The 13,499-nt window shown below is 50.8% G+C and overlaps 2 protein-coding genes across 2 annotated transcripts; both read left to right on the forward strand.

Moving 5' to 3' along the window:
• Nucleotides 1–6,734: 6,734 nt before the first annotated feature.
• LOC123331333 (iroquois-class homeodomain protein IRX-3) lies at nt 6,735–11,988 on the forward strand. The gene is made up of 2 exons (XM_044935009.2): nt 6,735–7,374; nt 11,662–11,988. Exons 1-2 carry the CDS (start codon nt 7,090–7,092, stop codon nt 11,791–11,793), a joined length of 417 nt encoding a protein of 138 aa, XP_044790944.2. The 5' UTR covers nt 6,735–7,089; the 3' UTR covers nt 11,794–11,988.
• On the forward strand, nt 7,369–10,662 carry ADRA2A (adrenoceptor alpha 2A). The gene has a single exon (XM_044935008.2). The coding sequence runs from the start codon at nt 7,808–7,810 to the stop codon at nt 9,212–9,214; it is 1,407 nt and encodes a 468-aa protein (XP_044790943.2). The 5' UTR covers nt 7,369–7,807; the 3' UTR covers nt 9,215–10,662.
• Nucleotides 11,989–13,499: the final 1,511 nt, after the last annotated feature.

Below are 13,499 nucleotides of genomic sequence, written 5' to 3' on the forward strand. Positions count from 1 at the left end.
GTGAATGTGAGGGTGCACCTGTCTTTTTGAGTTAGTGTTTTACTCAGAAGCAGCACTGTTGAATCGTATGCAGTTCGATTTTTCATATTTTGAGGAACCGTCATACTTTTCTCCATAGTGGCTGCACCAATTTACATTCCCATCAGCAGTGCACAAGGGTTCCCTTTCTTTTCTTTTTGATAACAGTCATTGTAACAGGTGTGGGGTGATACCTCATTGTAGCTTTGACTTGCATTTCCCTGATGACTAGTGGTTTTGAGCACCTTTCCTCATACTTGTTGGTCATCTGCATGTCTTTGGGAAGATGTCTATTTATCCCCTTTGTACATTAAAAAAAATTGGATTGTTTATTTAAATTTTTGTGATTGAGTTGTATGGATTCTTTGTATATTTTGCATATTAGCCCCTCATCAGATACATGATTTGCAAATATATTCTCCCATTCTGTAGGTTGCCTTTTCATTTTGTTGATGGCTTTCTTTGCTGTGCAGAAGCTTTTCAGTTGGGTTAAGTTAAGTTCAGTTAAGGCAAGGGACTTTCTCCCCATTCCTGGCTGTTTACGTACACAAAAAGGAATAAATACCTGTTAAAATGTGAAGTCACATTTTCCTACTTTTATTTAGTTTTTAATTCTTATTTTTCATACCAATTTATCAAACTTTAAGGGGCAGATCTTCAAATATCTTTGTATTTGTCTGAGGAAGAATCAGGTTAATAAAGGAGAAAGTTTTGCCAAATAAACAATACACTTAATGTATGTCAAGCATCTAGGGAAGCTTGGTGTGCTGCAGTCCATGGGGTCACAAAGAGTCAGACACGACTTAGTGACTGAACAACAACAAAGCAGCTATTAAATGCTGAACATTGTGTTATATATTTTCCAGGTATTCATTTATTAAACATTCACTTAAGAGCATGCCTGAGATGCTTATTACTATTTTCCCCATTTCTGTATGAGAAAGCCAAGGTCCAGGAAGTTAAGTAAGTTAATGCAGTTATTAAGTGACAGAAGCAGGACCAGAGTGCAGGTTTATCTTACTCCAAAGCCTGAACTGCTAATGACTGCACTCCCGGAGCTGGCAGGCAGGGGCCCCTTTAGGAGGGAAAAGCCTGTGCTTTCCTGGTATCATTAACTAGGGAGAATGGAAAAAAGAAATCATTTCCAGGGAGCAGAATGACCAGATTACCTTTTAAACTGTGTGTGTGTGTGTGTGTGTGTATGTGGTGTATGTGTGTGTTCATGGGGTTTCCATGGTTTCTTTGTGAAAATGTGAAAGGTGATTCACTTTACTTAATTAGGTTAATGAATGTTAGTTTAAAAGTTATTAAGTTTGGTCATAAATATCTCCATTATCCCCAAGGGCCAGAGGGGCTCTAGCTCACCTGTTGTGCCATAAATAGCCATGTGCCATAAATAACCATCACTGGCCATAACTGATTCAAGCATGCTTTTTCTTATGCTTCTGGACAAAGCAGGCAAGACAACTCACCTGAATGTGGTGGGAAAGAGCCCTTATTTGCGAGGACTGACCTGGAAAACTCAGGAGGTAATGTAAGTTTCATGTGTGTGCACAACCCTCAGCAGTCAAGTTTTAGTGGAAACGCACACATTTATCTTGCAAGGTCGGCAGCAGCAAAGATCCAGATGAGAGCCCAACCTTTCTGGGCATTCTTAAGATAGAGGTGACCCTGGCACAGACTATTATCTTGGGTCTTGGCCAGAGGGCCCAGTAGGGGCAGAAATCACTTGGCTTCATCTTCCAGGTGGAAGCAGGATGGGCTAGCACCTTAGGGGGAAAAAAAAAAAAAAGATGAAGGTGATGCTCAGACTTCACACTTGTTTCCATGGGAATAGCAGGATGGATCTAACAGTCAGTGATGAGAAACACGGAAGGTGGTAAATAAGGCCACTCCTTCCAACAACACTCTTGGAGGTGATGCTTTTCTTTTGGCTTCCATTCACCTTCAGGAACAATGTGCTTGCAAAGAGCTCCAGCACTGGCAGCAAGAAAGTGGAAGAATTAAATAATAGCTCAGAGGAAGCAATAGATTTTTTTCTAGTGACTGCCAGCCCCTCCTCCCCGCCACCATGTCAGCAATGCAGTGACTTGACAGATGTTAGTAACTGATCGCAGCATTTGGTTCCAGTTGTGTGTGGGGCACGGGTGGCAATGGGAACACTGTGTTCCCCACCTGCTCGTCATGTTCAGATAGGTGAGTATGTGTGCCATATGGTCCATATGCATGGGTGTGTGGCTTGTGTTTGTGTGTCTGAACTTTGATTTGTGAGAGCCTAGGAGTCCAAGCTAATGAAGATGTAGTTTTTGCTTAGTCTTCAAAAAATAGTAATAAGCTATTAATATCATCTCCAATCCAGTTTTCTGGCTCTTTTTAGATGTAGTCCCCCATGGCTCAGTGGTAAAGAATCTGTCTGCAATACAAGAGGCATGGGAGATGCAGGTTTGATCCCTGGGTTGGAAAGATCCCCTGGAGGAGGAAATGGCAACCCACTCCAGTATTCGTGCCTGGAGAATTCCATGGACAGAGGAGCCTGGTGGGCTACAGTCCACGGGGTTTCAGAGAGTCAGATGCGACTGAATGACTGAACACACATGCACACACACAAGAATTTTAATGTTACCTGGCACTTTAATTACAGATGTAATTCCAGGACAAACAGATAATTTAGTATAAGCTAAATTACATGTATTGGTAATTTGCCTGGCTGGTAGTCATAAATAGACCATCTTCCAGTACTTATGTGTTCCTTTTCAGAAGAAAATATAGATAGAAAGGGAGGTAGAGCTAGAGATACAAAATGAGAGCATCTATGTTTTTTATTTCACACTAGTTAACTGGTAATATGTGTATGTTAATACACATAATTTATCCCCTCCCCACCCACATTTCCCCTTTGGTAACCACAAGCTTTTTTTTTTTTTTTTTTTCTGTTTCTGTTTTGTAAATAAGTTCATTTATATGATTAAAAAAATTAGATTCCACATGTAAGTGATATGTGATATCAAATGATGTTTGTTTCCTTTGCCTGACTTACTGCACTTAGTATGATAATCTCTAGGTCCATCCATGTTTCTGCGAATGGCATTATTTCATTCTTTTCTATGTCTGAGTAATAGTCCACTGTATTTATGCACCACATCTTCATCCATTCCTCTGCTGATGGACATTTAGGTTGCTTCCATGTCCTGGCTATTGTAAATAGCACTGCAATGAACACTGGGGTACATTATCTTTTCAAATTATGTTTTTTTTTTTCCAGATATATGCTCAGGAGTGGGATTGCAAGGTCATATGGTAGTCCTATTTTAACTTTTTAAGGAGCCTCCTTGCTGTTCTCCATAGTGGTTGTATCAATTTCCATTCCTGCCAACAGTGTAGGAAGATCCCCTTTTTTAGATATTTTCTCTAGCATTTGTTGTTTGTAGACTTTGAGAATGGCATTCTGACAAGTGTGAGGTGATAGTCAATGTAGTTTTGATTTGCATTTCTCTGATGATTAGTGATGCTGAGCATCTTTTCATGTGTCTGTTGCCCATTTTGTATGCCGTCTTTGGAAAATTGTCTATTCAGATCCTCTGTAGTATGTGTTTTTATTAATAGTAGAAATAATAGTGGACCTCCATTTGTGTGCCCTAGAGTGACTTCTCCTTAGGCCAGAAATGCCAACTTCCTGATGCCTCTGGTTCCTGGAAGAATATGACACCCTCCTAGCTGACCCAGAAGAACTAGGACAGTTATTCTCAATCTGGAGCCCATCCTTAGCAGCTCGCCTTCCTTAGACACCACCTTTATGCCCCCACCAAGGCAATTGCTCATCACTCCTGCCCCCAATGAGATTTATTATGTATTACTTTGAGCAGTGAATCTTCACTGAGTGTGCATGTTAGCATCTCCCAAGGAGGTTTGTTAAAATACACAGTCTGCATTCCATCACAGCCCTGATGAATCAAAATTACCTTGGTGGAGCACTAGTAAGTCTATTTCACCTTCCCAAGCAATGCAGATATACAGGCCTGGATAGAAATTATTGTCTTTGTGGATATCTCTCTGCTCAGTGCTGTCTCACTCAGCAAGCACAGCACTAAATCTTCTATCAAAAAACTAATAGCATCCACATAGCCTTTTAAAGCTCACAGATACTGACACTGAGTGTCAAACTAAGGAGCCAGAGCCTTTAGTGATAGATACCCTGGTGGCTCAGACAGTAAAGAATCTGCCTGCAATATAGGAGACCCAGGTTTGATCCCTGGGTTAGGAAGATCCCCTGGAGAAGGGAATGGCAACCCATTCCAGTATTCTTGCCTGGAGAATTCCATGGACAGAGGAGCCTGGCAGGCTACAGCTCATGGGGTCACAAAGAGTCGGACACAATGGAGAGACAAACATATGTTAAGAGGAAGAACTCTGCATATAAAGAGGCTCTGTAGCTAGCCTTAGACATGTTGTGTACTAGGAACTCAACAAAAGACAGCTATCATTATTATTAATAATTGTCCTGAATTGGCCTCCAAGACCCTAGCTCCTTGAAAAACCCGTTTCCATTTTAGGAGAAAAGACTCCAAACCCAGGAATTAAGAAGCTGACTGGCTGCTGACTGGCTGTTTGGGAAGCATTTAAGAAAATGTGACATGAGATGTTATACACAGGCTAGCAGCAGAGATTCCAAGAAAAGAAAGCCCTGTGGCCTCTATTTTCATTTCCCTTTTTGCTTCTGAAATGAGATGGGAAGGAGAGATGTGTGTCAGCAGCTGGTGTGGAGATAGGCAGTGATTGTCTATGAAAACTAGGGCCCTAAGGTCTGTGAACAACACAGTGAAGCCCAGATGCCATGGGCTTTGATGTTCGTCTCTCTTAGCATTCATACTTGAGGTCTGGGGCTCTTAGTTTCTGTGCAAAGGTGAGCATGACCACATTTCCAACTGAGTCTCATGCCATCTCTCCGAATCTCTTCTCTCAGGAGATACAGAGCTGAGACTTGGTTAGAAGATGGAAAATGGACTTAACAGAGGGAGGAAAGAGTGCCTTAACTTTCTTCAGGTGCTCCAGAAAAGGGGATTAGAAAGGCTCTTCAGAAATCAATCTGGAAAGAGAGGTCATCCGATTGGAGGAATGATTGCAGGAGACACCTGTGAAATACTTTGAAAAGCACAGACTTCAGGACTATCTACATGAAGAGCAACCACATTGATTACTGTATCACTGGCCTGTATCACTGGCAGAGGCTGTAGATATCAGCTGGTGTTGAAGGTGATGCTCCGCCTTGATGCTCAAGGTCCTTAATTTAGTCCTCAGCCCTAGCCTGAACCCTGCTGGGCAGAGAAGCAATCTGTTCCATCCTTAGAACTTCCAGCTTGATTGACTACATAAGGTATTTTGGTTTAGTAGGCCCTTAAATAAGATAACTTTTCTTTAGGTCTAATCTCTCTCCTGCTGACAGTTCCCATCCTCCTGGGCCTTGCCCTTAAACTGCCTACTGTTTATTTGAAAAGTGCAGATAACACAGTACAAGCCGGTACTCTAGCAACCGTTAAAATCTATCTCAGGACACCGAGCATGCAGAGGAACACTGCACTCACCCCCTTTCCATTCTGTTTCTATCAGATGGAACCTGGAAAACATTCTCTCTTCTTTTGGTCAGCATCCTCGTCTTATTGAAAGACTGGTGTGCGTGCATCTGAAATGCGGATGTGGTGGGGGGCGAAGTCTACCTTTCGGCCTCAACAAAGACACAATGGTTCAGAGAAGACCAGAGCACAGCAACCAGTCAGGCAGGATCCAGGCCTCCGGGATCTGCGGGAAGCGTGGGTTGCCCTGTACTGGCAGGGTGGGCTGCCAGCTCTGGGCTCTGATACCTGCAGAGCCCTCTTCCTGATGTGTCTTCATCAGCCCAAGCCTCACTCTCGCCGGGGAGAGAGTAGCCACACAGGAGTGTATGCGTTAGGAAGATTTCTGCAACATAACAAAGTGCAATAAAAAATCTGGGTTCTCTGTCCCCGAGCTTGGACCCAAACTTGCCCTGAGATGAGAGAAGGCAGTCTCAGGGACGAGAGTAGGCTCCGGGCGTCCGCGCAGACCTGCAGCGGTGCCGGCGTGCGGCCGGCAGGTGTCAGTGCGCCCTCGCGCTGCCGCCGCGCGCCGCCTCCGCTCTAGGACCCCTCCTCACTGTGGTCTAGGGGGCGCCGGTTCAGACCCAGGCTGCTCGGGTCTCGCAGCAGCTCTGCAGCTGGAACCACAAATGGCCGCCTCTCCCCACAGTGGAACTCCTAACTCTGGCGGAGCCCATTCCGCGTGGGGGGTGCCTCCCTTTCCGCCAAAGGGGTTGGATCCGAACGTGCGCCTTCCTCTCACCAGCCCCACTCGCCCCGCCGCCAGGAGCACTTGCAGGAAAAGTGTGGCCCGGCCCAGGGCGCGGTTGCTCCGGATGCGACCTGTACCGGTAATTGCTTCTCCCGATTCATCCAGGGGACCTCAACACCCTTTCCTCCCAAGTCCCACTCAGCTCGATGTGGCCACTCCCGGGTGCCCAATGTGTTCTGCTCGGCGCGCCCAGAGATGCTTGGCCAATTCCCAGCAGGCACTCCCCAGGCACGCCCTTTAAATCCCTCGCTCAGGGTATCCGCCTCCCCAAAGGGCCCGTCTCACCAGGGGGGCAGGGTTCCAGTGGGTCCCGCGCTGGGCGAGGGCGCTAGACCCGCGGAGGGGAGGTGCAAGGGGCGGGGGAGGGTCGGCTTCCCACGTGGGGGCTGACGCCGGCTGCTCAGCAACGCCGGCTTGATCCTGGGGCTATAAAACCAGTTCACGGCTAGTGCGGCGGAGAAGCAGCTGCCCGGGCTTCAGTGCAGACGCCTAGCAGCCGGCGCGCCGCCGCCCGGCCACCCCCAGCACCTTCTCTCCCCAGCCCTGCTCTCCTTCCCAAACTCACGCTGCCCTCGGACCCCAGCCTGTCCCGTCGCGCTCAGCGCCCGAAGCTCGCCGTGCCGACGCCCAGGAGACCTCCTGCCTCGGTCGCGGTTCCTGGAGGGCCGATCGCCCACCCGCCCGGGTCCGCCTGAGGACGGGGGCGCCTTCATGCGGCCCCCACACTCCTCAATCCCACCGCCGCCGCCGCCTCCGAGCTCCGCGCGCTGCGCCCCAGCCCCAGCAGGGCACTCAACTTTGGAAGTCCCGCGACGCTCCGAGAGGCGGCAGAGTCCGCACCGTGGCCCCAACCCGGGCCCCGCCGGCCCCGCCGCGTCTGGGGGAAGCGAGAGAGTCGGTGTTCGCTTCGGAGATATAAGGAGAGAGACACAGGACCCCAAGCCAGCATCAGCACCCCTCGGCTGCCTCCCGGGTTGGGGGCGGGCCCCGCACACGGTAAGACCTCTTGCTTTCGCTCAGGCTCAAGAGTCAAAGATATAGAAACAGATATATTTAATTTCCTGTTATCTTTCCAAGTCATCAGGCCACCGATGATTTTTGTTCTCTCTTCTTGAAGAATAAATCTCTTTCCCCATCGGTTCGACCTACTCTCTCCCGCCGCTTAGAAATAAAACTTGGCTGTATCTAGGAGCTGGGAGCGAGAAGGCGCCGACCCCGAGCGCCCGAAGCGCGCGGACCGGGTGCGGTTCGCGGGAGCCGGGCCCATGGGCCACTAGCGGTCCCCCAGCTCGGGGCCCGGCCTCCCTGAGGCCCCTTCTCCATGTGAGGTGCGGCGGGGCGAGCGGGGCGCGAAAGGAAGAGGAGGACCCACGGGCACCGGGCCGGAAGGCAGCTGGCAGCAGGCCCAGGCGAGTGGGCACCCGCGTTCATGTTCCGCCAGGAGCAGCCGCTGGCCGAGGGCAGCTTCGCGCCCATGGGCTCCCTGCAGCCGGACGCGGGCAACGCGAGCTGGAACGGGACCGAGGCCCCGGGGGGCGGCGCCCGGGCCACCCCCTACTCCCTGCAGGTGACGCTGACGCTGGTGTGCCTGGCTGGCCTGCTCATGCTGTTCACAGTGTTCGGTAACGTGCTTGTCATCATTGCTGTGTTCACAAGCCGCGCGCTCAAGGCGCCCCAGAATCTCTTCCTGGTGTCTCTGGCTTCGGCTGACATCCTGGTGGCCACGCTTGTCATCCCTTTCTCGCTGGCCAACGAGGTCATGGGCTACTGGTACTTCGGCAAGGCGTGGTGTGAGATCTACCTGGCGCTCGACGTGCTCTTCTGCACGTCTTCCATAGTGCACCTGTGCGCCATCAGCCTGGATCGTTACTGGTCCATCACCCAGGCCATAGAGTACAACCTGAAGCGCACGCCACGCCGCATCAAGGCCATCATCGTCACGGTGTGGGTCATCTCGGCCGTCATCTCCTTCCCCCCGCTCATTTCCTTCGAGAAGAAGAGAGGCAGGAGTGGCCAGCCGTCCTCCGAACCGCGCTGTGAGATCAACGACCAGAAGTGGTACGTCATCTCGTCGAGCATCGGCTCCTTCTTCGCGCCCTGCCTGATCATGATCCTGGTCTATGTGCGCATCTACCAGATCGCCAAGCGCCGCACCCGCGTGCCGCCCAGTCGCCGGGGTCCCGATGCCACCGCCGCTGAGCTGCCAGGGGGCGCCGAGCGCAGGCCCAACGGCTTGGGCCCGGAGCGCGGCGGCGTGGGCCCCGTGGGCGCCGAGGTCGAGTCGCTGCAGGTCCAGCTCAATGGTGCCCCGGGGGAGCCCGCGCCCGCAGGGCCGCCGGACGCCGACGCGCTGGACCTAGAGGAGAGCTCCTCGTCTGAGCATGCTGAGCGGCCCCCGGGGTCCCGCAGGTCGGAGCGCGGGCCCCGGGCCAAAGGCAAGGCCCGGGCGAGCCAGGTGAAGCCCGGGGACAGCCTGCCAAGGCGCGGGCCGGGGGCGACGGGGCCGGGGGCACCCGCGGCCGGGCCGGCGGAGGAGCGCTCTGGCGGGGGCGCCAAGGCGTCGCGCTGGCGCGGGCGGCAGAACCGCGAGAAGCGCTTCACCTTCGTGCTGGCGGTGGTCATCGGCGTGTTCGTGGTGTGCTGGTTCCCCTTCTTCTTCACCTACACGCTCACGGCCATCGGCTGCCCCGTGCCGCCCACGCTCTTCAAGTTCTTCTTCTGGTTCGGCTACTGCAACAGCTCGCTGAACCCGGTCATATACACCATCTTCAATCACGACTTCCGCCGCGCCTTCAAGAAGATCCTCTGCCGGGGGGACAGGAAGCGGATCGTGTGAGTGCGGAGTCCGCGCCCGGAGAACAGACTTGCGCTGACTGCAGGCAGCTGGGATCCAGGGGGCGCGTCTACGTGTCCTGCCAAAACCCGGGTCCTGCCTGTTCCTAGTTTCTTGGCCCCAGGATGGCTCTGCCGCTTCTTGCGGGCATCTGCGCTCTCCTACTTGAGAAAAGTACTGGCTGGGAGGGCCACACCCCGAACTCCAACCCCCTCATTATTGTTAGGGCAGCTCCTCACTCAGAGCCATCTTCCTGGGTTCTTGGGCAGCCCCAAATCAGTATTGTTTCCTAAAAGTATTTTCACCTCACCTGGACCCAGCTGTCACAGTCGTTCAGAGCAAGCACGAGAGCCCAGAGGGGATGGAGCGCTCCCAAAGGGTTAACAGATGGGGTGGGGGTGGGGGTTACCCAGCCCTGGCTAATTGCTCTCCCCCTTCCCCAACTCTATTTTTAAACAAATGCTCAGGGCAGCCCTGCCGGCCCTCCCATCCCCACTGCCCCCCACTTGTAAATATACACTATTTTTGATAGTACTTGGGGATGGGGGTGGGGTCCTAAATGTCTCTTGGCTTTTGACGTTTGAATCCTGGCTGCTGGAGATGCTCTCCAGGCAGACACATTGTGTCTAGTTCAGGGCAAGCCTCTTTGCAAAGTGAGCCCTTTTCTGGTGTCATTACCCTCTCTGTGTTCTTTTCACCAGCAACTGGTGACTGTCCCTTGGGACTGGACTTGCGTTGAGATTTCCTGAGGGGGAAAAGATTTCTGTCCATTTCCCCACCCCTGTGCCTAACAGCATAATTGCCTTGTCCTATGTAAATATTACAAGGATGGATCAAGACAGAAGTAAATGAACCTTTCTGCCTTGCAGCAGCCCTGTGTATAAAGCCATTATTCTCGGATGCACCCTTTTTCACTCCAGTACTGCACTTTAAAACCTTCTCTTTCCAGTATCCCCTTCCTCCCTTCCTCTGGGGCCACTGCTTGAAAAATATGTGTTTCCATCTTGGATGTATGTGTTACCACTCCCTCCTTCAGAGTGCTGACTGTGGGAAATCTTTTACCTGCTGTTTTTAGACACGGAGAAGTGGAAATTATGTGGAAGAAGCAAACCTGATACAATTTGCCCAAAGTAAACAGTTTGAAGAGACAAATGGGCCTGCCCAACTGTACAGTTCCTGCCCCAAGAGCTCTTAAGTATCAAAATGTCCATTTTTCCTCCCTGTTTTTCTGGTTGAGATCAAGTCACTGATAAACTCCCAAAGTCAAGGGAGAAGGGCGGAGACCTTGTTTACATCCAAGTTGCCCTATGTTTTAGACAGAGACTCTTTAAGGCCTGCGCTCATATTTCACTAAAGAAAAATTAATGTCAGCACATGTTGCTAATGACAGTGGATTTTTTTTAACAAAAAGTTTACAGATCAAATGTGAAATAAATATGAATTAAATGGTCTGTCTGTTATCTGAGTTTTCAAAAGCATTAAGACTCTGGAAACATCTGAATTTATGTATATTTGAAATTAAAAAATACTTATGCATTATAAAACACTTTTAAAAGGCCAAGCAGTAACAAAGCTGCCATTTATCATCTGTTTCTTCTTTGCCAGATGCAATGGTGAGTCTGTTATAAGCTCTGTTTCATTTAATTGTCCCCCAAAGCCTATGAGGGTAGGTACTGTTATGATCCCCATTTAACAGGTGAAAAAAACTGAGTCTCAGAGGGCAAGGGATTTATTCAAGGTTAACCACAGTGGGGGGAGTGTACTGCATGCAGGGTGATCAGGTCTTAGGGTCTGTACTGTTCACCCCAGAGTCTTGCCGGAGTTTTATCACTAAGACTTCACAGAATGCTCCGAGCAGTGGAGTCTCTACACAAGGTGTGCTATATCTCCAGAGCACTGGATATATTCCGAGTGTGCAGGTATACACAAAGTGTGTGCGTGCTGCAGTGTCTTTATGCCCCTACATGTGTTATTCCTCAAAATGTATACATTGCCCAAGTGTGGTAGATGCACAAATTATGCCATATACTCCAAATGTGTACCAGACCTAACAATGTAATGATATACAACATGTGGTACATAGCCCGTAGTATGGTACAGGCTTCCCAGGTGATGCTAGTGGTAAATAACCTGCTTGCCAATGCAGGAGATGCCTGGGACAAGGGTTCAATCCCTGATTTGGGAAGATCCCCTGGAAGAGGGCATGGCAATCCACTCCAGGATTCTTGCCTGGAGAATCCCATGGACAGAGGAGCCTGGTGGGCTACAATCCATAGGGTCACAGAGTCAGACACTACTGAAGCAGCTTAGCACGCAAGCATGGTATATGAAGCAATTGTGGTATAAACCTAAACAGAACCACATATTTGATCAGTTGAGTTGTCTCTGGCCAAAGGCTGGGATCCTTCCTGTTGCATTCCTGTAATATTGAGTTCTCTCCCTATGTCTAGGAGGGCTTAAGACCCTTGCCCTGTGGTTATGGTGATGGCACTTTGAAGCTGGAAGGGTCTGGAAATCCAGGAATTCAGCCCCTCATCTTCTTAGAGGAAGTGACCTGCTCAGGGTCCCCCAGCTCTGGGTGACCTTCTATTGGAAGCAACTGACCAAGAGTGGAATATTAATAGTTCTCATGTGTGTATTATAAAAGGCTTTGCTGGTGAAGGAGAGTCACCGTCCCAGGAGCTGGGTTTGAAGGGCAATCCCAAGCCACAGGTCCAAGTCTGGGGGGAGACGGGTTTGTAAGACCAGCCACTTACAACACGCATGCAGCCCAGCTCTGGATGCCCCAGAAGCAGATCATCAGTTCACCTCCAGGTGTTCCCCCTGGGGCAGCACCTGCAACATCTCCTTATTAACTTTTTTGGGATGGGGGTGGGGTGAGGGTGGGCTTCCTTCATAGCTCAGCTGGTAAAGAATCTGCCTGCAATGCAGGAGACCCCAGTTCAATTCCTGGGTCAGGAAGATCCCCTGGAGAAGGGATAGGCTACCCACTCTAGTATTCTTGGGCTTCCCTGGTGGCTCAAGCAATAAAGAATCTGCCTGCAATATGGGAGACCTGGGGTTTGATCCCTGAATTGCGAAGATCCCCTGGAGGAGAGCATGGCACAACCCACTCCAGTATTCTTGCCTGGAGAATCCCCCATGGACAGATGAGCCTAGTGGGCTACAGTCCACAAGGTCGCAAAGAGTCGGACATGACTGAGTGACTAAGCACAGCACAGCACAGGGGTTAGGGTAGGTATGCAGGGGTGGGAGGGTGCAGAGCCCTTAGAAGGGATCTGGGCTTTGAGGGGCCTGGAAGAAGGAAGACCATGTTTCTGAGGGGTTTTATTAGAGGTGGGAGGGAGTGTCCTCTAGCATCAGATGCTCTGACTCTGAAGACAGGCCAGTGGACAGGCATTTGGCTCCAGCGACCCTTGCCTGGAGCTTCAGAAGCCACAGCCTTTGGCATCAAGGCTGCCCGGTCTGGGGCTGTGCCCTGCTCCCTACCCCTACAGCAGCCTCCTCTCTCCCAGCTTGCTCAAGGCACCTATTGCCCCAAAGGCAAACAGTGCCAGACAATAGGCCAGCCCGACAGGCCCCCAGACTGGGTTGTGCGTCCCAGACACAGGTGCAGATACAAACACTGCTTGATGTTAACTGCTGTCTTCAGGGAAGTGGCCCTGCTCTCTGAGAAAGGGCAAGTGTGGGCACTAGAGCCACAGAGGGCAGGCCCTCCCTGCCCCACCCCAGCAGCAGAGAAGCCCCAGAGATGGATGAGGCCTGGGGAAGGGAGGGGAGAGAGGGCTGGAGCGGAGGCTAGGATGCTGGGGGCACCACTGTTCACTGCAGAGGCCTCAAGCCGCAGTCCAGTAGGTCTGGGGTGGGGGAGGGGATTTGAGGATCTCCGTCTAAAGATGAGGAGATAAGCCTGTCAGTCTAGGGCTTCTGGTCTATATCTGATCCTGATTACCTGGGTCTGTTTTTGTGGTGAAGTCTTCTATTTTACGTGATTTTGGTTGGGGCACCAAAAGCCACTGGCTTTGGGCTCTGAAGCATGTCTTGCCAGGCTCACTCCTACCCAGTGCCTGGAGTTGGGGGCGGGCAGCCTTCTTTGAGCCTAAGCCCCAAGGGTCTGTCTTTCCTGAAAGTCTCAGTTCAATTTCTTCTCTGCTAAAGGGCTGGAGGAGGGTTTTCCCTGGTGTGTGTGTATTTAGTCACTAAGTCATGTCTGACTCTTTATGACGTCATGGACTATAGCCTACCAGGCTCCTCTGTCCATGGAATTCTCCACAGCAAGGATACTGGA

The sequence above is a fragment of the Bubalus bubalis genome, chromosome 23, assembly GCF_019923935.1.
Source record: "Bubalus bubalis isolate 160015118507 breed Murrah chromosome 23, NDDB_SH_1, whole genome shotgun sequence".
In the NCBI taxonomy this organism is placed as follows: domain Eukaryota; kingdom Metazoa; phylum Chordata; class Mammalia; order Artiodactyla; family Bovidae; genus Bubalus; species Bubalus bubalis.

Coding starts and splice junctions, on each gene's coding strand:
- ADRA2A (XM_044935008.2), top strand. CDS start 7,808: ATGTTCCGCCAGGAGCAGCCGCTGGCCGAGGGCAGCTTCGCGCCCATG.
- LOC123331333 (XM_044935009.2), top strand. CDS start 7,090: ATGCGGCCCCCACACTCCTCAATCCCACCGCCGCCGCCGCCTCCGAGC. Junction 7,375..11,661: donor GGGGGCGGGCCCCGCACACG/GTAAGACCTCTT, acceptor CCCTATGTCTAG/GAGGGCTTAAGACCCTTGCC.